The 26,209-nt window shown below is 37.4% G+C and overlaps 2 protein-coding genes across 3 annotated transcripts in view; one reads left to right on the forward strand and one right to left on the reverse strand.

Annotated features, from left to right (window-relative positions):
- Positions 1–738: 738 nt before the first annotated feature.
- On the reverse strand, positions 739–22,021 carry ERLEC1 (endoplasmic reticulum lectin 1). Its single transcript, XM_088841483.1, has 14 exons — positions 21,707–22,021; positions 18,873–18,977; positions 17,392–17,472; positions 16,822–16,899; positions 16,623–16,686; positions 15,499–15,533; positions 13,244–13,467; positions 13,025–13,154; positions 7,974–8,135; positions 7,048–7,107; positions 4,476–4,600; positions 2,968–3,045; positions 2,588–2,663; positions 739–1,646 (listed from the first exon to the last, which is right to left on the reverse strand). Exons 1-14 carry the CDS (start codon positions 21,866–21,868, stop codon positions 1,575–1,577), a joined length of 1,452 nt encoding a protein of 483 aa, XP_088697609.1. The 5' UTR covers positions 21,869–22,021; the 3' UTR covers positions 739–1,574.
- A 19-nt stretch (positions 22,022–22,040) lies between these two features.
- ASB3 (ankyrin repeat and SOCS box containing 3) overlaps positions 22,041–26,209 on the forward strand; it is a 114,858-nt gene continuing 110,689 nt past the window's right edge. The window contains exon 1 of one of the 2 annotated variants that reach the window (XM_088841482.1): positions 22,041–22,347. The gene's annotated coding sequence lies outside the window, so the exon portion shown is untranslated. The remainder of the gene's footprint in view (positions 22,348–26,209) is intronic. The other variant, XM_088841481.1, reaches the window with a different exon arrangement.

Consider the following 26,209-nt stretch of genomic DNA (forward strand, 5'->3'; position numbering starts at 1 on the left):
CCTCAAAGTGTTTTTTTGACACTGCTGCTGCTGCTGCTGCTAAGTCACTTCAGTCGTGTCCGACTCTGTGTGACCCCAGAGACGGCAGCCCACCAGGCTCTGCCGTCCCTGGGATTCTCTTTTCACAATTCTAACTCTCTCCTCTTATACCTATAATATAAATGAGAAGGTAAATCTGTCTTAATTGATATAATAAATATAATTTTATAATTTATTAAAGAAATACATTTTAATGGCTTTGGTCTCTGATCTTATTATGTCAGTAGGAGACAAGGGAAGTATTAGGAAAATAAACTAACACTTAATTGGGAACCTGGTGTCAAGTACTGGGGCTAGGCTTTTTAAAAGTAGAGAAAATTAATACACTGATACAACCACCTTAAGTAATAAGCGGTCTCTCTACAAAAGAGGAAGCGAGGCTGGAAATGGTTAACTGCTCTGTCCAGGATCACACAGTAAGTCAGAGAGTATCTGGACCTAAGTGTGGATTCAAACTACATGCTGTTACTGTGTGTGCTGCTTCCTACTACTAAAATGCACAGAAAGCCTTCCAATAGACAACTGTATTCACCTTTTCTCAAACTAAAAGATCTTTGACCAGACTGCTGAAAAGGAAGAAAAGTAAAAAATTTTATGGCTGCTTTTCTATCCTCATTTAGACATGTAAATACAACAGGATGTGAAACAGAGTAATGGAGAAAATAAAGAAACTGAATAACCTGCCATTGACTACATGACAACACTGCTTGTGGACAGTTTATTCACTTTAAAATAGATACTGTGCCATAAAGTTGTCCAGAGCTAAAATCTGTAGTATATAGTAGGAAAGTACAAAGGACAGCCAGCACAGTGTGCTTTGTTAAGACAAATCATTCTAAGTCAAAAGGTAAGAATTATTTACTGTCTATACCAGGTACATATTTTGGGGGAAAACACACTCATGTCAAGGAGATATGATATAGATAGAAACAGATAAAAGTTCTGAAAGAGAAGCAACCTATTGCAATAAGAGTCTCTTGAAGTTAATGGAGGAAAAGAAAATTTACACATGAGGCTTCACCGTGTGCCCAGTTTCTAGTTTAATACCTGGTAGAGAGCAGTTGCTAAATAAAAATTTGCTGAAAGGATTTTAGGCACTAGAATTTACATATTTAACAGTCTTTCATTTAAACAACCTATCAATTTCTTTCTTCATTATCTACTAGCTATATATAATTTACATAATAAATCTATTATTTTAAAACTTTCAATAGGTACAACAATTATATGCCATTTCATTAGGATGAACTCTAAATTGCTTGGACAAGATTTATTTTGGAATCACATTATCCAAGCAAAGAAAAACACACAATCAGTTCCTAACACACAACAAAAATGAAAAAGCTGAGACAAATGTCTGCCTTAGAAGTTTATCAATAACCTCTTATATACACATATATATTCACAAAGTGGTTGAGAGTCCTTTTATACAATCCTTTATATGAAGTCCAATGACTGAGAGCTCTGTAACAGGACAATGGTCAGACAATCATCGTGACTTCCAATGGTTTTTTCCCCCTGAACTTTGTTATCCTTTAGTTGGGGAGAGAAAGAAGTCCATTTTCATCTGCTGTATCTAAGATTTTACAGATCACTGGAGATTCAACCTAAAGAACAACAATAATAAAACCATTTTAAAGTTGCTAAGCTGAATACTTTATTCAGTATTCTGCTGAATGAAAACATATAAATTTGGTAAATGTATATGAGTCCTTCTTTTGGATAAGTCATCCAATATTATTTCTACAAAAGTGAATTTTTTAGTAAACAACTTTTAGTCATCCATATAAAATGCTAGATAAGCAAGTAGTTATTTTTATCTTTAAGTAAAAGATATAAGAAAGAAAAGGAGTAAAGGGCAAGAATAAGAGAGAAATACATAGCTAGGTCTTGCATAACAAAATGTAGAAGAATATGGCAAAATAATCAGTTGCACCATTTAAGAAAAGGGTAAAGAAAAATGGCCAAAGATGGGCCAGGTGTTAAAATTATCAGATTTAAGATAATTATAATAAATATAATGGAGGAAATTAGAGGAAATAAGTGGAAAATATAGACAACATGTGTGAATAGATGGGGGATTTTAACAGAGAAAATAAAACCATAAAAAAAACCCGAAGAGAAAGTTAGAAATGAAAAATATAGCAGAGATAAATTCATTCAGAGGTGGACAGGACACAGCAGAGGAAAGAAATCAATGAACTTGAAGATATTCAATAGAAATGATGTGACCCAAATTGACACAAGAAAAAGATAAGAATAAGATAAAAGAAGATTTGGGGACAACTTGAAATTAGCATGTTTTAATTAAAGTCCCAGAAATATACGATGGGCAAAATTTTTCCAAAACTCAGACTCAACACTTAGGAACTCGGCATTTTAAAAAATTTTATAGATTATACCTCAATAAAAAAGATGTCAATTTTTACAGAGGTGGTCTGAGGGCTATATTAAATTCTGGAGACTACTGAACGTCCTTTCTAGACTTAATGCTAAACATTAAAATGTGGCCCCAAACTGAATTCTTGAGTATTAGTTTTCTACTTACCCCAAGGATATACTGACAAGAGTGAGGCTCTAGCATATATACAGTGACAGCATGAGGAGAATCTGATTCTTTACACCTAAAACAGAGAGTACTTTAAGGTATTGGCCAAACCACACAAAATTATTATTTTTTTCTTTTCAAGGATAAAAATATCTTGTAAGTGGTTTGGTACAATTAATAATGGAAATATTCTAATTCGACAATAACTATTAAAATAATAACAATTACAATTATGATTTTACTATCTTATAATAAAACTATTTTGTGAAAAATTCATATTATTAATATAATTATCCATAATTATATCTTATATAAACTTTTGCCCATAGGAAGCAAATTAAAGAGAAAGGCATAAAGCATGATTTGATGGTCTAACTTACTTTAGTTTTACAGTCACCTGTCTTGGTTTGTCAGTAATATCACAAATATCTCCATTTCCATAAAAATGTGACACCATCCTAAGTCAGAAAAACAAACAAGTTTTATTAAACTAGAACTTCACTCATTCAGAGTAACTTTAATGGGTAGGGTGAGAAGATGGTTAGAGGGCTCAATTTTGCATTAAGTAAAATATCCAACTATATTCCTTAAAAATACATATTTTAAGGTTATGTCACAGAGAAAGTCTTTCAGTTTCTATAGAATATCAAATTGAGATACTTCTCACTGGTTTAATTAATAAGAATGATCTTATTAATAACTTGCATATTATTTACTTGTATACAAATAGTTAAGGTTAAATTGCTTTTTAAAAAAGTTTTCTTTTAAAGTTAAGCACTTCCCCAGCTCTTCTTTTCCCCTGCCCTGAATATTGTTTGCTTTGTCAGTTTTCCCTTCTTCCTATCCTCCATTCAGCTGCACTCCTTAATAAACTGTAATGTGGGAGTATAAAGGTAAAGCTTATGCTAAGCTATAAATTCCAAAGAGCAGGAACCAAACAAAAGCTTTAATTTTGTTAGCCTTATACTTCTGTGCTTCAATACTTGTTGCACATGATACCATGAGCTACTTTCACTTGAAAAATATAAACATTTAAAAAATTGATCTGTTTAGTATATTAATACTTAAATGCCTATCTCTTAACTTTGCTAACTTTGATTTTGGTCAGTCCAAGAAGTCAGTACGTTCTGAAAACAGTCTCTCAATACCATCTGTGCTAGGAAGGACAAAGTTAACATCTGAGAAGGAAAAAGAATGAATGATTTAAAATTCACAAGGTAATGGACTATAAGAAAAACTAAAGTTTAGTTATTCTTGGGCATGAAGAGACTAATTTCCTTCTGCTATACAAGGTATACATAATAGCCCAAAGAAATGTTGAGGTAGTTTTTCAAAAAAACATTGTTTAACTATTTTCAACCATTACTACACAACGGTTAAATAACAAAGGAGAATGCTGGAGTATATTTAAAGAGAATTAAGTAACTTAAAGAGGTAAAGATTATACATGAAGGGGTAAAATGCTTTATAACAGGGTTAGACCTAATACCTGGAATCGCAGCAGTGTTACTAACACCAACATTGTCAAAGGAAGTAGTCAAAGTTCATTGCATGCAATTGCCAGGCACTACACTTTACACCAATTACCTCATTTAAATGTCGTAACAATTCTCTGAAGCAAATACTACTAGACATGAAAAGTGAGGCTTGCAAAGACTATGTAATTTGCCCAGGGTAGTAGGTGAATTGCCAGTGCTTGAATCCAAGGTATCTGACCTCAGAAACTCCTCTTAACTATTACACTGTGTTGTTTCCTCTTAAAAAAAAACTCACCTAAAAAATGTCTCAGAAAAAAAATAACAAAAAGATTTTATTTTAAATTAATGTTTTCTAGTATTCTGAGTTTTAAATATTCTAAGATCCAGAGACAAATAAAGTTAGTATTTACCTGACTGTCTGGGTACCATCATCTTGAAGGTGATAGGCTCTAGCGGTATTCTTCTTAGCCCATTCAATATGTTCTTCTTGGTTCCATGTCCCTACAACCACAGAGGTTTTCCCACTATACTTGTCCTAATATATGAAAAAATATTTGTGACAATGAATGTTTGACATCAAGGTGACATTTATGCTGATGGGCTATAAGCTACAGAACTTATCTTCAACTGCACACTGGATATCTATGCTTAGACGTAATAATCAAACTTGATGAGAAATTTGAGCTCATTATTGTTTATTTCTTTCTTCTCTGAATTATGAAACTGGCATTTTCTAGTCAGGTTAGGTCCAGATGTAGTTATTTTTGACTCTGTTGCCTTTTACTCTACATTTATCAGTCCTGTCACTTTCCTGGAGATGTTCTTGGCTTCATTCTTCTATTGGTCTATTGCCAGGATCTCACCTCTCAACTAAGTTTACTCTCTCATACCTAGATACTATAACTAAATACTACTGTGATTCCTACTTAAATCTCTGGCCTCTATCTCATACTCATTATGTAAGTTTCCATATTATTCATTTGACATGATGCACCCTATACTGCCCTTTATGTGGACTTCTTCCTTCTCTCTCATTTTTCTTTCCTTCCCGTCTTCGTTTTTTTTCTTTTTATTTTATGCCAAGGACCATGTTGGGTACTAATATACATCTGATGAGTAGAATTAAAAACCCTTACAGAGGCAAAAAGGCATAGCCACTGTATAGTGGAGCTTATTGCCTAGTGGAAGAAACAGAGCCATTAAACATTCTTGTAGCAACCACACCGTAAATTCCTAGACAGACAGGTATTAGACTGGCATAGTAAACTGTTTAATAAGAGGTTGGATATAGAGATTGTCTGGGTTTGAATTCTGGTTTTACCATTTACTACCTATGTGATTTTCGGTAAGTTACTAAATCTTTGCTTCAGTTTCCTTATCTTAAAATAACAATACTCATCTCTTATGAGCATTACATGAGTTACTATGTGTAAAGTACTTAGAATAGTCCCTGGTATACAGTAAGTCCTATGTCTGTTAGCTACTATTATTTTTCTATACCCCAAAGTTCCTACCAGAGTTCCTGGAAAACTTCTAGGTTATACTACCTTAGCTAAAGTAAGTTTGATTAAAACCTAGTGTTGGCAAGTGTATAGGAAAACAGTCATTATTAATGGAAATGTAAATGATCCAACCTTTGGAGGCAACTGTTCAGTATGCATGTATTTTGACCCACCAAGTATATTTCTAGATGTGTGTACTATGAACGTACTTGCAAAAGTTTACAAACGCAACTATTTAGAAATGTTCACTAAGATGCTATCACAGCAGAAAAAAATGAAATCAGTTGTTGCTGACAGGGAAAGATCTCCAAGATACTAGGTGAAAAGAACAAGTGCATTCAGTATATCCCGTCTGTATAAATAAAAAGGTTATATCAACATTTATGTATATACATTATTTTTTTCCCTTTTGGTTGTTAACTAAGAAAATGTTAACAGCTGTTACTTTTGAAAAATAGGACAACAGTGGAGGAGAATTTTACTTTTCATTCTATTCTACATTTCTGGCATATATTCCTTCAATTAAAAAAAAACACAACCAGTGGGTATAATCTGTATTGTACTTAGATGGTACTTTATCTTTTTTGTATTAATAAATGTTATTAAAAAATAAGTAAAACACCTGCAAAACAGCAAGAATAAGAGGAAAGCATGATGAAATGGGACACCTCAGGTTTAATGGAAGAAAAAAAAGTCCTAGTTTACAGATGCCACATACATTTTTTAGAATGATGTAAATGTGGAAAGTGAGTTGATCTTTCCTGATATGATCCATCATGGAATTTAAGATCAGCTCAAAACATCTCAGGAGGGCAAATACGGTATTTTCTAATTACCAGTTATTTATTTTGGGGAATAAAGAGCCTTTTAAAACAACCAAATCAATATTTATTAATATTAATGTTTGTCTTCAGGGTCTAGTAGTTTACTAAACAAAGTACAAATAAAACTATCTGGGCTTGAACTAAAGATTTTAAGCAGCTTTGATTCAAGTGTGAGAGAATGCTGATTGATGACACTATAAGTAAGAGAATAAAGAGCATTTAATCTTAAAACTTAAACTTGGATCACATGGTACCTTCTTTTAGCTGAGAAACTTGCTATATTTATCCTATTTTACTGACACTAGTGACAACATTCTATCTTACCATTCACTTTCTTAAATATGAGTTATAAAATGACTAATTTCTTAGCCAAAGCTGAAGAGGTTAGTCACAGTACTGTATTATTCTTCCAGACTGACAGTAATGCAAGAATCTGAGTAGTTAATAAACAAAGTTACTTTAAGATGACTGATATAGTCTTAACTAACAACAAGCTTTCCATTTCCCAGAATTTAGAGATGTTTTGTTGAATATTTCCATATTAAAATCATCTCATATTTAAAAGTAACACCAATCCCACTCCTCTATTTTTCCACAAAAGATTTTTGAAACTTTAAACCATTTAGTGATAGAATGATATGAATGCTGTGCCATACCTCATGGTATTGATGTACGTGTTTGCCATAGCAGAATTCATATTTCCACCAACCAACACCCTACAGGAAAGGAAACAGATCAAGTTTCAGTACAGAGAAAGGGGTACCGGGGTTTGTCTCAGTATTGCCACATGATAGTAATGGACATATATGTAATTAAAAAAATTGTACCAGCAAAAATATGGTTGAAAATCACAATTAAAAATTACTAATAAACTTAAAAAATGGACATACAGAGAGTAACTTTCTTGGTAAAATAAAATGAGAATTCTACTTATAAGCATATTTTCCACTGAAGCAAAATTCCACCTTTGCAGATATTAGTTCAAGTTTTAAATGAGCTAATGTTGGCTCATAACCAAAATACAGGCTATAAATCATTGGTGCCCATTCTAGCAATTAGCCAGAATCAAACATGAATTACTTATTTAAATATATATATACATACATTTACACACATATATATATATATTATCAAGTAAAGGTCAAGTTTTAGCCTGTGAGTAAAGAGGAATTATAATGACTATGCCTTATAGTGAGATGTAGAGAAATGTCTGTTGGAAAGCTTCCAGAATCCTGCCATTTCGCTATAGACAAAAAAGTCTTTTTCAGTGCTGCTAATGTCTCTGGGAGTTGGTGATGGACAGGGAGGCCTGGCGTGCTGTGATTCATGGGGTCGCAAAGAGTCGGACACCACTGAGCGACTGAACTGAACTGAATGTCTCTTGATGGAAATGGCAACCCACTCCAGTGTTCTTGCCTGGAGAATCCCAGGGATGGGGGAGCCTCATGGGCTTCCATCTATGGGGTCGCACAGAGTGGGACACAACCGAAGCGACTTAGCAGCAGCAGCAATGTCTCCTGATAAATAACATTCAAAGTGAAAGCTGTAAGATAAATACTTAAACTAAAGATTTGTTTCTCACCCCATGAAAGCAATAGGAACCACTAAGGAACTCTTTTATGAGTTGGTCATCTGTCAATTTGGATATGTGGGTTGTTCCAACAGTGAGCACTGGCTGAGAACCAACAGCAATGGGTTTGTGGATTGCTGGAAATCTCTCTTCCTTAGTTGACTGTAAATCTTCCTAAAATTAAACAAACACATATTTATAGGTTTCAGTATGACTTATTTTTTAACTTTAGAAAATTTGGAAATAAAAGTTGTCCACTCATTTTTAATGTGCTTTAAGAAAATTAATTTTGCAACACTTAATAGCATAGAGAAAGCTCTAGTCAAGTGTTAGTTCCATCTACTAGTTAGGGGTACGGTGACCATTCTTAACAATACAGGGATAATTTCTACTTCTTATGTTTTGTCTCATTATTCTTATTAAGTACTTCACTATCTGTTAGATTTTATATTTAGTTTAAAAAAATGTGGTTACTATCTATAAAGAAAGGATAATAAGTAGGTTAATAAAGGGCTATGTGGGAACGAACATGAATGTTAGTTGTAATTATTGAAATGTAGCAGGACCTGGTTGCTGTCCTGGAGCAAACCGCGGTGTAATAAAGGAAGGGTACAGGGAATAGCAGATTCACAGAGGTATGGGTGATTCAAATAAATGATGAAGAACTGAAACATAAAGACTTCACAAAGAGAAAACCCTTGCTTAATTCATGAAACATTAATAATTTGTGACCTATGTGAAGGTCTGTTTGTGCTGAGTGTATGTGCACAGGAGCCTGGGAAAGAGGTAGGAGCAAAGATGTGTGGTGTGGTATGTGGCGTGTGACAGCTAAAACCAAAGAGAGAGCAGGCACTACACGGGGGAAAACTATATAACGCTAAGTCTGAACATTAATTTTTAGGTTTTAGGCAAAGATATGGGCTTCCCTGGTGGCTCAGAGGTTAAAGCATCTGCCTCCAATGCGGGAGACCCGGGTTCGATCCCTGGGTTGGGAAGATCCCCTGGAGAAGGAAACGGTAACCCACTCCAGTATGCTTGCCTGGAGAATCCCATGGACAGAGAAGCCTGGTAGGCTACAGTCCACGGGGTCGCAAAGAGTCGGACACGACTGAGCGACGGAACGGAATGGTATGATCAGATTTTTAAGTAATTACTTTGGCAGTCACAGGGAAGAAGGGATAGTAACAAACCTGGATGTGGAGAGTCAAGTTAGGAGCTCAGTAACCCAGGCCAGAGATGAAGAGACTCGAACAAAAGGGAGTAACAAGTGGGTTGGAGAGAAGAGGACAGTTATGAAAGAAGTCAGTGATTTAGAATCTGGATGTTATCTGGGTACTAACAGTGAGCAAAGAGGAAATGAATCTAGACCACAACTGAAGGGATGAGTGTACCAATGAACCATAACAATAAAGAAATTAAACAGTAAAATGTATGTAGTTACTGTAGTTGCCATTTACCAGTTGTGTTTCTTTTCTTGTTTTCATCTTGTATAACAGGAGTCACTGGATGGTTATGTTGGAAACCAATGAGCTTATCCTCTCTCTTCTTCAATGTTAAGAACAAAGACTGCCAAGATGCCTTCTCATTTTTTTAAAAAAAACCTTGAATTTTACATGGCTCTTTCTACATTTATAGAATGTAGGCTCTTTCTACATTCAGTGCCTATACTATGCTCCTGGCACTATTTTAAATCCTGAGTATTAAAAATGAAGGAGACATAGTTACTACTCACAAGAAGATAAGGTCTAAAAGAGTAAAGCAATTCCTTAGAATACATGAGACCTATAGTAAGATCAGTGAAGAAAAGAATACTGCAGTGAAACCTATAGCTGAGAAAAGGGGAAGAGGTAAGAAGAAACATGATCATTTATTATTGTCTCTTTTGGATAGAACATCTACTTTCATTTTAAGGAAAATCACCCCAATAAAAGCAAGATGATAGTAGTTTCTGAATCAGGGTTTGGAAATTCAGAAAACAGATTCTTAATAAATCCAGTAATTTCCAAATTAATGTGGTATAATCACAGAGGGCTTCCCCTGTGGTTCAGTGGTAATGAATCTGCTTGCCAATGCAGGAGAGGTGGGTTCGATCCCTGGATTGGGAAGATCCCCCAGAGAAGGAAATGGCATCCCAGTTCAGTATTCCTGCCTGGGAAATCACATGGACAGAGGAGCCTAGCAGGCTATAGCCCAAGGGGTTGCAAAGAATCGGATACAACAATCGGAGAGTCAAATATAGATATTGTTTAAAAAAATTCTTTATGGTAATGCTTAGTTCATACTTGAAAGGCAAACCATATGCCAAATATTAAAAAAAAATTATGTGTAATAAATTTAATTTCTAAAAAAAATAAAGATGACCAGTTATACATAATTACTCACAGTATTACCTAAGATTTCATATACAACATGTACTATCAAGATGCTAGGTATTTTGAAAGCATTATAGCTATCATCTATAGCTTTAAAAATTTTTTTCTCAACCTGCGGATTTAACACATAAAAGAAAAACTGGCACTTCTTCCTTGATGAATAATTAAAGTTGGGTTTGTGAAGAATTTTGATGGGGCTGACTTTTAAGTACTTGTTAGTACTGAAATCATTATCAAGAAGAAGATGAGAATATAATTCCATTTCCAATCTTTCAATACAGCACTTCAAATCAAATGTAGATTACAGTTAAGATAACGTTTCCTCCTTATCACAATGGCAGGGTTCACAACATCCACAATGAGTCTGGCAATATTTTCACAATAAGTATTCAAGAGGAAGGGGCGATAAAGGCCTTGTGGTTAAATGTTAATTAACCCACTGTTAAATATTAACAGCATACTAGGTATCATACAAGAAGCTGGAAACTCCATGTAATGAACATCTTAAAAATCTTCCCTCCCTTTTAATGGAGAACCATAGGAAAAACAACCTATTTTAGCCATGTAAGTGCTATAATAGGGCTGAATAATATACAAGCTCACAGAAGAGGAAACATTGATCTCATATGCAGGTAATCCATTAGAAATCCTGGTTCATTTGCAAACAAAGTGACACTGAAAGCAGATCTTCAAGCATACCCCTGAGAAATTTCTATTAGTTCATCACGTGTAGGGAGGGAGGGGAGAAGACAACAGAAGAAGAGGGAAAACAGTATATCCACAGGCAAGGAGGTTGGAAAGAATGTGGTACTTTTAGGAAATGCTTAAGTTGTTCAAAATAGCTGGCATCAAAGGAATGGAAATGTGAGATGAGGCTGAAGCCAGATCATGAATGGTCTTCTATTCTTCTTTGATAAAATGATTGTATGAACAACAATTTCATCTTGAGGTACCAGTTCAGTCGCTCGGTCGTGTCCGACTCTTTGCGATCCCATGAACCACAGCATGCCAGGTCTCCCTATCCATCACCAACTGCCGGAGTCCACCCAAACCCATGTCCATTGAGTCGGTGATGCCATCCAACCATCTCATCCTCTGTCATCCCCTTCTCCACCTGCCCTCAATCTTTCCCAGAATCAGGGTCTTCTCAAATGAGTCACCTCTTAACATTAGCTGGCCAAAGTATTGGAATTTCAGCTTCAACATCAGTCTTTCCAATGAACACCCAGGACTGATCTCCTTTAGGATGGAGTTATAGATCATGTTAAGTATCAAATGGTTAAATAAATTATCAAATGTTCATTTCAGACAGAACATTTTATCAGCTGTGTGGGAAAGATTAGAAGGAAGATGTGTGAGGAGATTAGCTTTAGGTCTTAAGAAATGACGAGGTTCTGAACTAAAGACAGGTTTGAAAAGTAGTCAGAGGATAATACTGATAGCACTGAGAGATAAGCAGAATGACTCAGGTTTCTGACTTGGACAACTGGGTAGAGAACATGGCTTTAAAAGGAATGGGGAAGACAAGAAAAGTGTCACTGTGAGAGGAAAAAAAAAGATAAGTCTGAGATAACTGAAAATGTATATATGTCCAATAGGCAGATGAAAAGGGAAGATGGCATATCAAAAGGTAGAAGCGGTAGAGACAAGTGGTTAAGAGGGACAGACTCTAGCATCAGACTACTTTGATTGTAATCTCTAACCCATCATTTATCACTTCCTGTCTGAACCTCAGTTCCCTAACCTGTTAAGGTGGGTAATAATATATCTTATATGCTGTTGTAAGGATCAGATAATAGCTGTAAGGACTCAATTGTTGTTTAGTCAGTAAGTCTGACTCTTTTGCGACCCCATGTACTGTAGCCCGCCAGGTTTGTCTGTCCATGAGATCTCCCAGGCAAGAATGTTGGAGTGGGTAGCCACTCCCTTCTTCAGAAAGATTCAATACGTGTTAGTAATTGTGATTGTGATTTGAGTTCAGGAGAAAGGTCAGGGTTGTAGATGTATATTTATAATACACAGGCATGGAAATGGAAGTTGAAAGAATGGTTGTGGATGAGCTTACTTAAGGAGACAACGTACAAAAAGGAGAGATAGGAACTATAAACGGGACCAAGGGAACTGTAACATTTTAAGAAGCAGGAATTAGAGAAAGAGCTAGTACAGTGGAGAAGAGAACCAGTGAGATAATGAATTGAAGCAAAGAAAGGAGAGAAAGTTCAAGCTTCAAATGTTCAGCTAAGATCAAGTTATGCACATATCCAGCAAATTTAGAACCAAAGACAGCTGTTGATCTTAGTAAGAACCATTTAAGGAGAATGATAGAATGATGGTTTGATAATAAATAGCAATGAATTGAAGAATAAATAAAGTATTAGGAGATGGGTTGCAGTCTATTTTTTCAAGAGGCTTAGCTGGGAACTTCGGTTAGCTAGCTGAAAAATTTAACTGAAATGAACAGGATGGCAAATTTTAAAATATTATGGAATCATGAGTGTAAGAAAATGCTAAAATAGTTTCTGAGAAGTACTAGAATAAGGAAAATAAAAATCAAAAGAATTGGAATTGACAATTTTGAGTCAGGAAAATAAATTATTATTACCATACTACAGAAATCATTAAAATACTGATATATGCTATGATTTTTGTGAAAGGAAGCACTGAGAAAATACTGTTAGAAAATTCTTATACCTCTTTGTTTCTCCTAAAAGGCACCCTTAGTATTTCTTCCTGTTGTTCCAACTGTCTCAGGGTGAGGGGTTTAAATGGCGATCCTGGTAGTGACTGGCAAAATATGTCATTCACAGGAGATGCTCTGAATCTGTTCAGTGAGAACAAAGTGTTAAAGCTAAGCATACATTTTAAATCATGTGTGCATTTCATGTTTAAAATATTAAATCCACATCCTACCTATATTTAGGATGATTGCACAAGAGTGGTGTCAAAATGACAACTTCATATTCACAAGTTGTAACTTCAGCTACTGAAAGAATTTCATGCTTAGATTCAGGATGACATATGTACATCACAGTACTTGATCTGGGCCGGTTCTGTTTCAAACTACAAGGTGTACCATTTCCCATTCCCACTGGATAGTAGGGTGTCATCTGACCTTCGATATTTTTAGTGGGAATCTTAAAAAAAGAGTATAAGACAGACTTTTCATTAGAAATAGAGGTGGGGTGAGGATGGGAGAAGCACTTATTCTGAAAGGAAGAAAACTACATTTTATTTATAAACTAACATTTATTTAATATAATGGTATCACATCTGTATTTTCTAAAAGCTATCCTAATGTTCTTTTGGTTCATATTCTTACTTGAATATATACATATTTTCAGAGCTAATACAGCATAAAAGGAAATTTGTACTTGGTGCTAAAATTAAGACGTATATTTATATAAAGGATTACAAAGACATAATTATGAATTCTCTTCAATAGTTACAAAAAATAGAGACCAGGATAAAATAGAGAAACTTCCTATACTGGGCTGGTCAAAGCTTTCTTCACTAAACCCTCAGTGGATGCCTGTGTTAGAATTTAGATTCTAGCAGTCTGAAGTTTGATTTGTCAAAAAATGGGGCTACACAGTTAATAGTACCTTCTAAAACAGAAATCTAAGTATTACACTGATTCATCAGTTTGGTTACTCTTCTTTCCTGTTATTAACAGACACATTTCTCAGCAAATAAACTCTTAAGTAAATCTATTCAAGGCCAACAAAAGACAAATGACATTTTTACGGAATGGGGGAATAAAGGAGATCATCTCAGAAGACAAGGATTATTAAGGAGTTAGCTCCCACACTTTTATCAACAAACACAAGAAAAATTACATGGATGGGCTTTAAAAAGATGTTGCTAATAGTATCTCCAAGCAAGCTCTCTGGAGGCAGGGAGCTTATCTTGTATCACTTTGGTACCCTGTCAGTGCTATATCCAAAACAGGCAATAAATAAAAGATTCTAGAGAAAAATATTTTGAGGTTTCCTGTATGCTGTTTTCATGCTAATGTCTGGAATTAGAAATCTTGGGTTCAAATCCCAGCTCTGAATTAACCAGTCTTATGACTTGGACCCAATTTCAGTCCTTGTCATTTGTAAAACTAGAATAATAATACATACTCAAGGGCTATAGGGAGAATTGAGCATTACTCTTCATTATGTCTTGCACAGCATCTGGCTTATAAACTGGGGCTCAAAAATGTGAGTTTTCTTCCTTTACCCTTTTCTTCCTCTTCCTTTATCATTTCATACTTTGAATTCCATCTTGCTATCCTCCAGAGCCAAAAATATTTTGAGATAAATATTTTATCTCAAAGGTAGTCTAGAAAATTAAAACCTTTTAAAATAGCAATGCTATGTGTGTGTATGCATAGCTAATCAATCCCCCCAAAGCCACCTTTTTAAATTACAGGCACCCTTTGAAGTAATTTGTAAGACTTCTTGCCATTTTACTTTATTTCTAATAAAAGTATCATTATGGTATGAAGTCATTTGTAGGAATATTCTCCAACAGTTAAATTATTTAACTTTATGGAAATTTTAAAGATTCAGAAATCATTCCTTAAACCACAGGGGCACTTAAAATTGTAATTAGTCACCCTAAGGAATTGTTCTTTTTTAAACAATCCTACTTTTCAGTCATCAATTATGCATTCAGATTCAATAAACATTCATGAAAGGCCTATATTACATCTGGCATTCTACTTTGCACTGCGGAGTAAAGAGATAAAAGACAGTCCCTGCTTTTAAGAAGCTTGCAGTCTGGTAGCTTGTTATTTACACATACAGTTTATCTGTTTTACCCACAAGAGATAGGGTTCAAACAACAGAAAAAAAACGTAAAAGCTCCTATTATAATTGTTTGCAATGTTAAATAGAGGGGAAGAACCACCCCTAGCACAGAAGTAATATAATGCTATTATAGAAACTTTCTCAGACACATCTTTGATAAATTCATTTATTTCTGTACCATCTTAAAAGTAAATAATAGAGGATAACTTTTCAGAAAAACCGAACAGATTGCAAATTTTCTTTGACCAAATCCTTTGAGGTATTTGATATACAGTTAAAGAATACCTGGCTATATTCTGTCAATTAAGTTATATAAATTTGTGTTTAACAATAACTGTTCAGAGTAAAAAATCACCCATTATCACTTGCCTCTTTCGATTTTTCCTCTTCTTCTGCTTCTTGTTCTGTGGATTAATACAAAAGTAAGTGTAAATAATGAGTGGTGACTTATATATAAGACATAAAATGACTAAGTTTTCAATTTGTAACCTTAAACTTATTTCTAAAGAAGACTCAAAGCATACACATAATTTTTATCTTACTACTTTAAGCTAATTTTCTTGAAATGGTTTCTTTTGAAAGAATAGTCATTTAATCATTTTATCTTTATCTAGGAAATACTCTGGAGAAGGCAATGGCACCCAACTCCAGTACTCTTGGCTGGAAAATCCCATGGACAGAGGAGCCTGGTAGGCTGCAGTCCATGGGGTCGCTAACAGTCGGATACGACTGAGCGACTTCACTTTCACTTTTCACTTTCATGCACTGGAGAGGGAAATGGCAACCCACTCCAGTGTTCTTGCCTGGAGAATCCCAGGGACGGGGAGCCTGGTGGGCTGCCATCTATGGGGTCGCACAGAGTCGGACACGACTGAAGCAACTTAGCAGCAGCAGGAAATACTCTATTTGAGGCATAAAAACTGGTCACAAGTTTTCTTCTAAAATGTTTTTATCTCAGTGAAAGGCTTATTCTTAAATGAGTTGGCCAATTTGAATAATAGAGATTAATAAAAACATTTCATAATTTGAGGGATTACATCTACATATCTATTTCCATATATAAAGACTTTGCTTAAACCAAGCAAAAGCTAACACTATATAATACTGACATGTATATCTCACCAGATTTAAAAATTTATTAATAGGTAGAACAAAAGCAAACGATGTTTGTTAAAGCAAAAATAATGAAAAGATCTCTTTGAAAAAGTTTTCTAAGGCATTGTTTAGAAATTTATTTAAGTGTTTTACAATTCATAAAAGTTCCAACAAGATCTTTCTTTTTTTTTAAATTGATTAGCTGCATCATGTGGCATGTGGGATCTCAAGCTTCCTGACCAGGGATTGAACCTGTGCCCCCTGCACTGGAAGCATGGAGTCTGTAACCACTAGACCATCAGAGAAGTCCTTCCCACAAGATCTTTTAAATTCCAATTTGAATATATACTTTAAACCAAATACTAACATTATTACTAAATCACTCTGTAGAAACAAACCTTTTTCGGATAGAAGGTTCTTAGCCAACATATTTCCAAGGTAGTACTCGTGAATATTTACTTTCTATATTTAAAAAAAAAATAATGTAGTAAGTATTTTGCAAATACATTTTTAAAGAACACAAATTAAAAAAAAATCTCATTATTACAGTTTTCATTTTATAATGTTCCATATTTCATAGTATGAAGAAAAAAATACCTGACCACTTTCTTTCTCTTCATGGTACTGCCGAATGTGTTTTCCATGACATACTTCGTAAGTCCAATAAGACTCAATCTAAGAGAGATGGATGTATTTAAATATACAAAAGTCACAACACTCAACTGAATTACTTTTTAAAATTTTAAGCAACTGAGTAGATTTCTCCCAAGATTTACAATAAACTTTCATTAAATGAAAGTTATTACTACGCCTCAGAAAATATGAAATTTATGAAGCTTATTTATTGTTTTCACTAATTAGATAAATGTAATAATTCTGTGAAGCCAATAGGTCTACACCTGGGTCTGTAATAAACACCCAGCCAAGACACCGTTTTCCACACAGCCTAAAAGATAACAGTGAGCACTTTTTATTGAAATTGTATATAATGAAACTTTCTTTTGATTTGAAAAACATTCAAAGCAGTTTGGTAAGTGATATATTTGATAAGTGATATTACTGGGTGTTTGCCGCATATACAATACTACACAGGAATTTAAATTTTCAAGGGTTTATTGGCTGCTGGAAATTTATTTTCTAATTATCAAGTGAACATAAAATACATACTCTGTAGGAGCAACTGCTTTGTTTAAATAGGGGCTCCAACAGCTCTCTTGGATTCGGGCCTTTATAATCCTTTTCTTCTTCCTATGAAAGAATTAGAGTTTAATATCATTATTTGGGAGCTTTCTTCAACTCTGCCGTTTAGTTATTAACTCATTGGTCAAATCACAAATGCTTGGAAATAAAAGGGGAAAAAAGTAAAAAGATTTAATTAGATCCTATGGTATGAAATGGTATGCCATTTCTTTCAAAAGAATTGAAATATATGCAGAGTGAAGCCACACGGAGAAAGATAACTATCATATGGTATTGCTTATATGTGGAATCTAAAAAAAATGGTACAAATGAACTTATTTACCAAAAAGAGAGTCACAGATGTAGAAAACAAACTTATGGCTACAAGAGGGAAAGAGGGGGCGAGGGAGATAAGCTGCAGCATCAAAATTGACATATACAAACTATTATATATAAAATAGATAACTGTTAATAGTAAGGACCTACTGTATAGCACAGAGAACTCTACTCAATACTCTGTAATGGACTACATGGGAAAAGAATCTAAAAAAGAATGTATATATGTTATGTATAACTGATTCACTTTGCTATATACTTGAAACTAACACAACACTGTAAACCAACTATACTCCAATTTAAAAAAAAAGAACTGAAGTATAAAATACAGAGCCACAGAAAAATCTTCAATTCTTCCTTCTCTTAGAAAAAGGTTTCTGAGTATCAGTTTCCTGAACAATTCTTATACACCTACTTCAGAATTTCTAGCTATAAAAGCCTCCAAATAGTTGAATCTTACATAATACACTGGAAAGTTTTAAGATACTTCTCAGTTTTCTAATTTTACATTTCGGACTTGAATGCCATAAATATGTGTATAATTGTATATGTGTATATTTGTGTCTTAAGGTTTACAACAAAATGAAACAGATAGCTGTCTTTCACAGATCTTAAATCTGAACAAAACTTCTTAAGAAAGCACTCACTGAGTTTAATACTTCCATTTTAGAGATTGTGAAAATATTCAGTAATTAGCTCAAAAAATTTATTGAGTGGAGGAATCAAGTTTCAAATTTGTTCAAGGTTCCACAGCTAACTATAGCCTATACCTCAGCCTCCTGGCTCCTAGGCTGGTGTCCTTTCCATTTTACCATGCTGCCTCTGTTTCATCTTGAAAGAAGTCATTGCCTTAAAGGATGGATAAGAGGCAGTTAGCGCATTTTAGGAGGAAGAAACGGGCATGAGCTAAGGTAATGAAAAAGTACAAGGTACCTACAGATTCATTTACTAGTAGTTCTTTATAAAAAATGTCACATATACATAAGAATTCAGGAATAATGTGATTACTATTTTTATGGTAAGACAGCATTACTGAGAAACCTGTCACTCAATTTTATTTTAAAGTATGCAGTTGCAATGTTTTAAATAAATGTTTGGTAACAGGAATTATCAATGTATTTACAAAAACTTACCTCGTCCCCACTTGCCACAAGAGGAAGAATGCATTTATATTTTTCTTTATGTGTAGTTGTCATGATGACATAATTATCTTCTTTATACAAAACTCCAGTTGTAGGCTAGAAATAGAACAAAAAAATGTACATTATTTTATCTGATTAAACCAAACTATAATTTATTATCTAAACAGAGGATTTTCAAACATATTTACTTCCAAAGGCAGTTGTTCCCCCCAACTCCAGCCACACTGGGTTCTCCTTGCTATTTCTGCTGCTGCTGCTAAGTCACTTCAGTCGTGTCCGACTCTGTGCGACCCCATAGACGGAAGCCCACCAGGCTCCCCTGTCCCTGGGATTCTCCAGGCAAGAACAATGGAGTGGGTTGCCATTTCCTTCTCCAATGCATGAAAGTGAAAAGTGAAAGTGAAGTCGCTCAGTCGTGTCCGACCCTTAGCAACCCCATGGACTGCAGCCTACCAGGCTCCTCCATCCATGGGATTTTCTAGGCAAGAGTACTGGAGTGGCTTGCCATTGATTGCCTTCTCCAATACAGCTGCTTAGTTACACACAAATGTCCATCCAACTGGCCTTTAAAACAAAATGACAGTGCCAAGTATGGAGGGCTGTAGTTTCAATTACACAAAGTAAGGGCTTCCCTGGTGGCTCAGAGGTTAAAGCGTCTGCCTCCAATGCGGGAGACCCGGGTTCGATCCCTGGGTCGGGAAGATCCCCTGGAGAAGGAAACGGTAACCCACTCCAGTATTCTTGCCTGGAGAATCCCATGGACGGAGAAGCCTGGTAGGCTACAGTCCACGGGGTCGCATAGAGTCGGACACGACTGAGCGACGGAACGGAACGGAACGGAGGGAAGTGAAGCCTTGAGATTAAGAAAATACTTTAAAAAATCAGAAGATCAATGATAATGGTTCTTGAGGCTTACTTTTGCGGGAGGGCCACAGGCCTTTTGCTAAGGCATAGGAAAATGTCTCTAGGTTTTTCCTAAAATAACTCAAACTTAAAAAAAAGGAAAAAAATTCTTCCCAAATTTTCAAACAAGCCCATCTTAGATTATGCTTTATTGTCAAAGAAAAATAATTAAAAACAAAATTTCAAAATAAAATTGTTAAGACATAGGAAAGGTCGGTCCACCATACATTGAGATCTTTTTCCACAACCTTTTGCAACCAGCAAACAGTGCCAGAAAGAAAACTGAAGTGTTTGGTAATAATGTCTAAAAAGGCTAGTTTTAGTCATCTGCATATAGGTCAGTAAATTTTTAGGGCCACATATTAGCATGCCTTTTTTCATTATTTAAAAAAACACACAATGATGTAGAGTAGAAAATTTTAATGACCACATTCTTGAAACATTTGCCAAGTTCGTGCCTAGTGTGCTCTTCAGAAATAATCACAGAGGTTGGACTAAAATATTCTCATCTCAAAGTTGTATCTGACTTATAACAAACTTTTATACAAATATTTTAATGTATTAGTATTTTCTGAATAAGAAACTACTGTAAAGAACTGGGAACTCTCCTTAATGCTCTGTAATGACCTATAGTGGAACAGAATCTAAAAAAAGAGTGGATATATGTATATGCATATAGCGTATATGTGTAACCGATTCAATTTGTTGTACAGCAGAAACACAACATTGTAAATCAATTATATTTCAATAAAAATTAATTAAAAATATCTCCTGGCATTAATGCAAAGACAAATTGGCTTCCCAGAGAAATATCTACTTAAATTTAATAATCACTGAACTATTAGAATGGAAGAACTGAAAACAGAAAGGAGAAACAAACCAGGTGCGAAATTATTACCTAAAACTAACACCAGCAAACAGAAATCTGGGTTGTGGAAATGATGACATCCCTTATCCTGGGACATTCTATGCTGACATGATAGTATCACATATTCATGTTTTAGTGATATAGTAAGAGAAAAATATACTAAAATAGTCTTCCAAGTAGAACGACTGCAGATAATTGGAATAAGAATGAAAAACAAACAAACAACTATTCAGGGGCAGGTGGGCTGTTACATTTTCCCTGACTTCCATTTTAAATAAATGAATTAATTACCATACGGTAAGTATCACAAGAGCCTATTTTTTATAAGCCGACAATGAATAGGAAGACTTATCGTAAGTCCACTACTCAAAGGAAGAACTTCAAATACTACTTCGAGGTTATAAATACGTTTTTCAACGTAGGAAAACCGACCATAAAATCTCATGTTCTGGAGTCTTAACTAACAGTTATAATACATCAAAACTGTAAAGGACATTCTGCACACTGTCGTTAACATCTCACTGGCCAAACAGCCCTCTCTCAGAGACAACTCTGAAGGTAAAAGAGCTGTGCGGTATATGTATACTGTGCATATACGAGAGAGAAAACGAGTATGAGAGAGGGAACTCATATCTACAGCACAACTGATTGTGCAGGAAGGATATGTGTAATACTCCTTGAAGGAAGGAAGGTGGAGGAAGAGCTGCAGGTGACTTGCCAGAGAAAACAGATGAGCCTGACGTGGTTCTAGAAAAGCTGCTTCCACAGAGGGGGAGTGTTGGTAAACTCTGGAGAGACAGATTTCTTTAAGAGGGAAAACAGGTGACCGCTGGATACTGAATGTGTCGCCATGGAGGCACATTCACAGACCGTGTTTGATACGCACTTGCTGTATGAATGAACGAACGCGGGGTTAATGAAGCTTTGGACTAGGAATGAGGCAAGCGCCTGCAGAGGAGGTTCTACGGAAAAAAGCGTAGAATACCGAGAGAAGGGGCCGAACCCTTAAGTGCCAGGAAGAAGAGATGGCTACCAGGTTCGCAAGGGCACTGACCAGAGAAAACTCGGTGCCGGGCCAGTTGACTCGGAAAGGTATGTCATCGCTGAGCTGGGGTAGCGCTCGGCCGCCTCCGGACGCCTCCAGGAGACCGCAGAGGACCAATAACACCGGCCCGCCCGGGACCAGACTCCGCGCGCCGCCGCCTCCTTCCTCCATCCTCCGCCGCCGAGTTCTCCAGCCGCCGCCACAACCTCCTCGGCCCACAGAGGAGAGGAGGGGGAGGAGGAGGAGGCGGCGGCGGGACTACCAAGCGTCCAGGCAGCCCGGGGCCCAACCGCCGCCACGTCTCCTTCCGGAGAGCCGGGCAACGCCGCCCCCGCCCCCGTGGGCTTCCCGCCACCGTTTCCGGGGCAGGAGGAGAACAACATCCGGGGTCGCCCGAAGGCTGCCTACGGAAGCCGGGACGGCGGCAGCGCGTCTCTCGTTGACCGCAACCGCCGTCCGGCGGCGGGGAGCGGACGCGGTGGCTTGCTAGGAGTGGACGCCCAAACACTGGGCCTTGGACCAGCCGTTTCCACGGCGGCGAAGTAGCAGCAGGAAGAGCTGGTGAGTCCGGGAGGCGGGCGGCTCTCACCACAGAGTGGGCGGCGGCTTGGCCCTCATGGAGCAGCTTCGGGAGAGCGGGGCTGCTGCAGGTATTTAGATGAGAAAATTCGAGGTAGCGACGAGAAGTGAGAAGTGGCGGTGTTCCTGAGTACTCTTCCCTCTCGCTGCTTGTTTCCCTCTTCTCTGCACGTAGCGTCCGTCTGTACACTTTTCTCTTTCCCGCTGGAAGTTTCTCTCCGCCTTTTGCTGTGGGCCGTGGTCACCTGAGTACTTTCAGCTCCTGACTGACACAGGGCGGATGGCTAAGTGTCTGCAGCCCTGGGTTCGGGGATACTGAGCCGAGAATACCTTCGTCCCTCCGTATAAGAAGTCTACGCTTCTCGGAGGGTGGCCCAGATGGAGACTGTCCTCGTGGGGAGGGCGGCTAGATTATCCCTACGTTTTTATCCGACGCGGGGCTCTCCTTTCATCCCAGAGTTTAAGTGCATTGTCGTTTTTTTATGTAGGAAGCCGATACATTTCTTTAAGTAAGGTTCAAGGCCAGGTGACCATAAGGTTATGAATTCATATAAGATTCAGACATCTCTCACCGCATTCAAAAAAACACAAAAAGTTTTGCATTCTCTCCGTCTTTAAAAGGAATGCTGTTGTTTAATCTCTAATATAATGGGTTTGGGTAAACTCCGGGAGTTGGTGATGGACAGGGAGGCCTGGAGTGCTGCGGTCCGTGGGGTAGGAAAGAGTTGGACACGACTGAGCGATTGAACTGAACTGATAATGGGTTATACAGCGTCAGATATAGAACATTTCTCGTTGTCTTTCTGGAGGTGAGAAAAGCTAGACCTTCGTGCTAGATTTGCTAAAGACTGTCGTCCGTCGTGTGTTCTCTCTGCCCCTGCAATTTGCTCCCAGTCAAAAAGCAGGAAGAACAGCCTTTTTCTACTTTTTGTTTTGAAAGTTTCCTACTTCTTTTTTAAACATAAGGAATCCACGGCATCAAAGAAAGTTACTTTTTTCCAGAATTGAGATGTTGTTCATTGATTTACCTATTAGTGTTTAGTGTGTATGTGAACAGTGGGCTTGGTAAATGGCAAATAAATGAATCTCTGTCCTCAGTCTCATGGTCTAGCAAGGCAAATTACACAGACAAATAATGGTAGCCTATTACGGTAATGATAAAACAGTTAACACATAACATTTCCTCTGTGCACTTGTCTAAGTACTTTATTATGCTGCTGCTGCTGCTAAGTCGCCTCAGTCCTGTCCGACTCTTTGCGACCCCATAGACGGCAGCCCACCAGGCTCCCCCAGCCCTGGGATTCTCCAGGCAAGAACACTGGAGTGGGATGCCATTTCCTTCTCCAGTGCATGAAAGTGAAAAGTGAAAGTGAAGTCGCTTGGTGGTGGCTGACTCTTAGCGACCCCTTGGACTGCAGCCTACCAGGCTCCTCCATCCTTGAGATTTCCCAGGCAAGAGTACTGGAGTGGGTTGCCATTGTCTTCTCCGACTTTATTATGAGCCAGGTACTATAGATTATGGGCTTCCCTGGTGGCTCAGTGGTAAAGAACCAGCCTGCCAACGCAGGAGATGAGGGTTCCACCCCTTGGTGGGGAAGATCCAATGGAGAAGGAGATGGCAATCCACTTCAGTATTCTTGCCTGGAAAATCCCATGGGTGGAGGAGGCTGGTGGCCTACAGTCCGTGGGGTCTCAAAGAGTCAGACATGACTGAACTATTAAAACAGCAATAAACTATAGATTGTAGAGTAGAGAGATGTTAATTATATAATAGAGTAGATGTTAGATATAAGGAAGGACAGAAATTGGGTAAGAAAGTCTTGCCAGAAGTGACATTAGGATTGGGGTTTTAAGGATTTATAGGAGTTTATCAGGCAGGACTGTCCTTCTAGGTGGTCCCTTAGGGCTTTTCAGTGTAGTCAGAGTATAAGGTAGAGTGGAGTCAGAGGAGATTAATGCTGTCTTAGAGCAATGGAGACAGTTCCGATTAATTCAGTTCAAGGTTAATTCCAAATGGATTAGATACTTAAATGAATAACAAAAATAAAAAAAATAGGTATTAAGATTGTATCATGGGTCTCCTTCCTTAATAAAAATTTAGTCAGTTGTCACACACATGAAAAAAAGAAAACAGGAAAAATTTAGGGGAATAATTTAGTGATCTTGTTATGTTGGTGGTGGTTTAGTCACGGAGTCATGTCCGACTCTTGTGACCCCATGGATTGTAGCCCGTCAGGCTTCTCTACCCTCTGTCCATGGGATTTCCCAGGCAATACTACTGGAGTGGGTTGCCATTTCCTACTCCAGTGGGTTGACCCAGGGATTGAAACCAGGTCTTCTGTTTTGCAGGCAGGTTCTTTACCAATTGAGCCACTAGGGAAGCCTGCTCTATAAGAGACGAAACCCTGAAATCATGGAGGAAAAAAGATGTATTTGACTAAATAGAAATGAAAAGTATTTGTCTACCCAGATTTAGTCTCTGGGACTGTAGTAATGGAAGCTCCAACAACAACAAAAAACTCAAGATAATTTCTGGTAAAGGTCATTGCTGCTTAGAAACTGCCGCTGCTGCTGCTGCTGCTAAATCACTTCAGTCGTGTCTGACTCTGTGTGACCCCATAGACGGCAGCCCACCAGGCTCCCCCGTACCTGGGATTCTCCAGGCAAGAACACTGGAGTGGGTTGCCATTTCCTTCTCCAATGTGTGAAAGTGAAAAGTGAAAGTGAAGTCGCTCAGTCGTGTCTGACCCCTAGCGACCCCTTGGACTGCAGCCTACCAGGCTCCTCCATCCATTGGATTTTCTAGGCAAGAGTACTGGAGTGGCTTGCCATTGCCTTCTCCGACTTAGAAACTAGGGTTTTGTAAAAGAAAATGACTCTGAAATATGCTGCTGAGGTAGATGGTCAGACTTGTGTGAGGAAGTGAACCTGAGTTATGATTTGAAATGAGGAGGAGGAAGCCACACAGCATTTTCCATCAGGAAAAACTTGTGTTGGAGGGATTGAAAGAAGGCTGGTGTTGCTGGAGTGTAAGAGGGCACTTAGGAGATGAAGTTTGAGAGGCTGGAAGAGGCCAGCTGGGCACAGATCTGTAAGTAGGAGAGCCATGTGGCCTATGTACATTCATGAAGATCATTATGGTTGCTGTGTGGAAAATGGACTATAGGGGATGTTGTTGGCTGAATTGTGTTCCCCAAAAGGATATGCTGACTTCTTAACCCCTGGAACCTGCAAGTGTGAACCTGCTTGGAAATCGAATCTTTGCAGATGTAAAGTTAAGGTCATACTGAGCGAGAATTGGCCCAAATACAATGTCTAGTGTCTTTATAAGAAGAGGGAAATTTGGACACAGAGAGGATGGAGACAGAGATTGGAGTGATGTGTCTACAAACCAACTAAAATTTGCCAACAACCACTAGTAGTTAGGAAGAGATAGGGACAAATCCTCCCATAGAGATTTTCAGGTTTCAGATTTTGGTTCTGCTGACACCTCGATTTCAGACTTCTAACTCCTAGAACTGTGGAGCAGTCCCTTTCTGTTGTTTTAAGCTACCAGGTTTGTGGTAGTTTGTTTGGCAGTCCTAGGAAGCTAATGCAGGGGCTAAGTGAGGCGACAGGGAGACCAGTTAGGAAGCTGTGGAAATGGGGAGAAATAGTCTACTTTGGAATGTAGTTTTTGAGTAGAACATCTTGAGTTTCCTGGTGGATTAGATGTGGCATGTTCTTACAGAGATGAATTAATGATGCTTTGCTGACAAAGGTCCATATAGTCAAAGCTATAGTTTTTCCATCCAGTAGTCACGTGTGGATGTGAGAGTTGGACCATAGAGAAGGCTGAGTGCTGAAGAATTGACGCTTTTGAACTGTGGTGCTGGAGCAGACCCTTGAGAGTCCCTTGGATAGCAAGGAGATCAAACCAGTCAATCCTAAATC

Source organism: Moschus berezovskii, chromosome 11 (assembly GCF_049115385.1).
Source record: "Moschus berezovskii isolate FMDL1 chromosome 11, NW_MosBer_1.0, whole genome shotgun sequence".
Lineage (NCBI taxonomy): Eukaryota > Metazoa > Chordata > Mammalia > Artiodactyla > Moschidae > Moschus > Moschus berezovskii.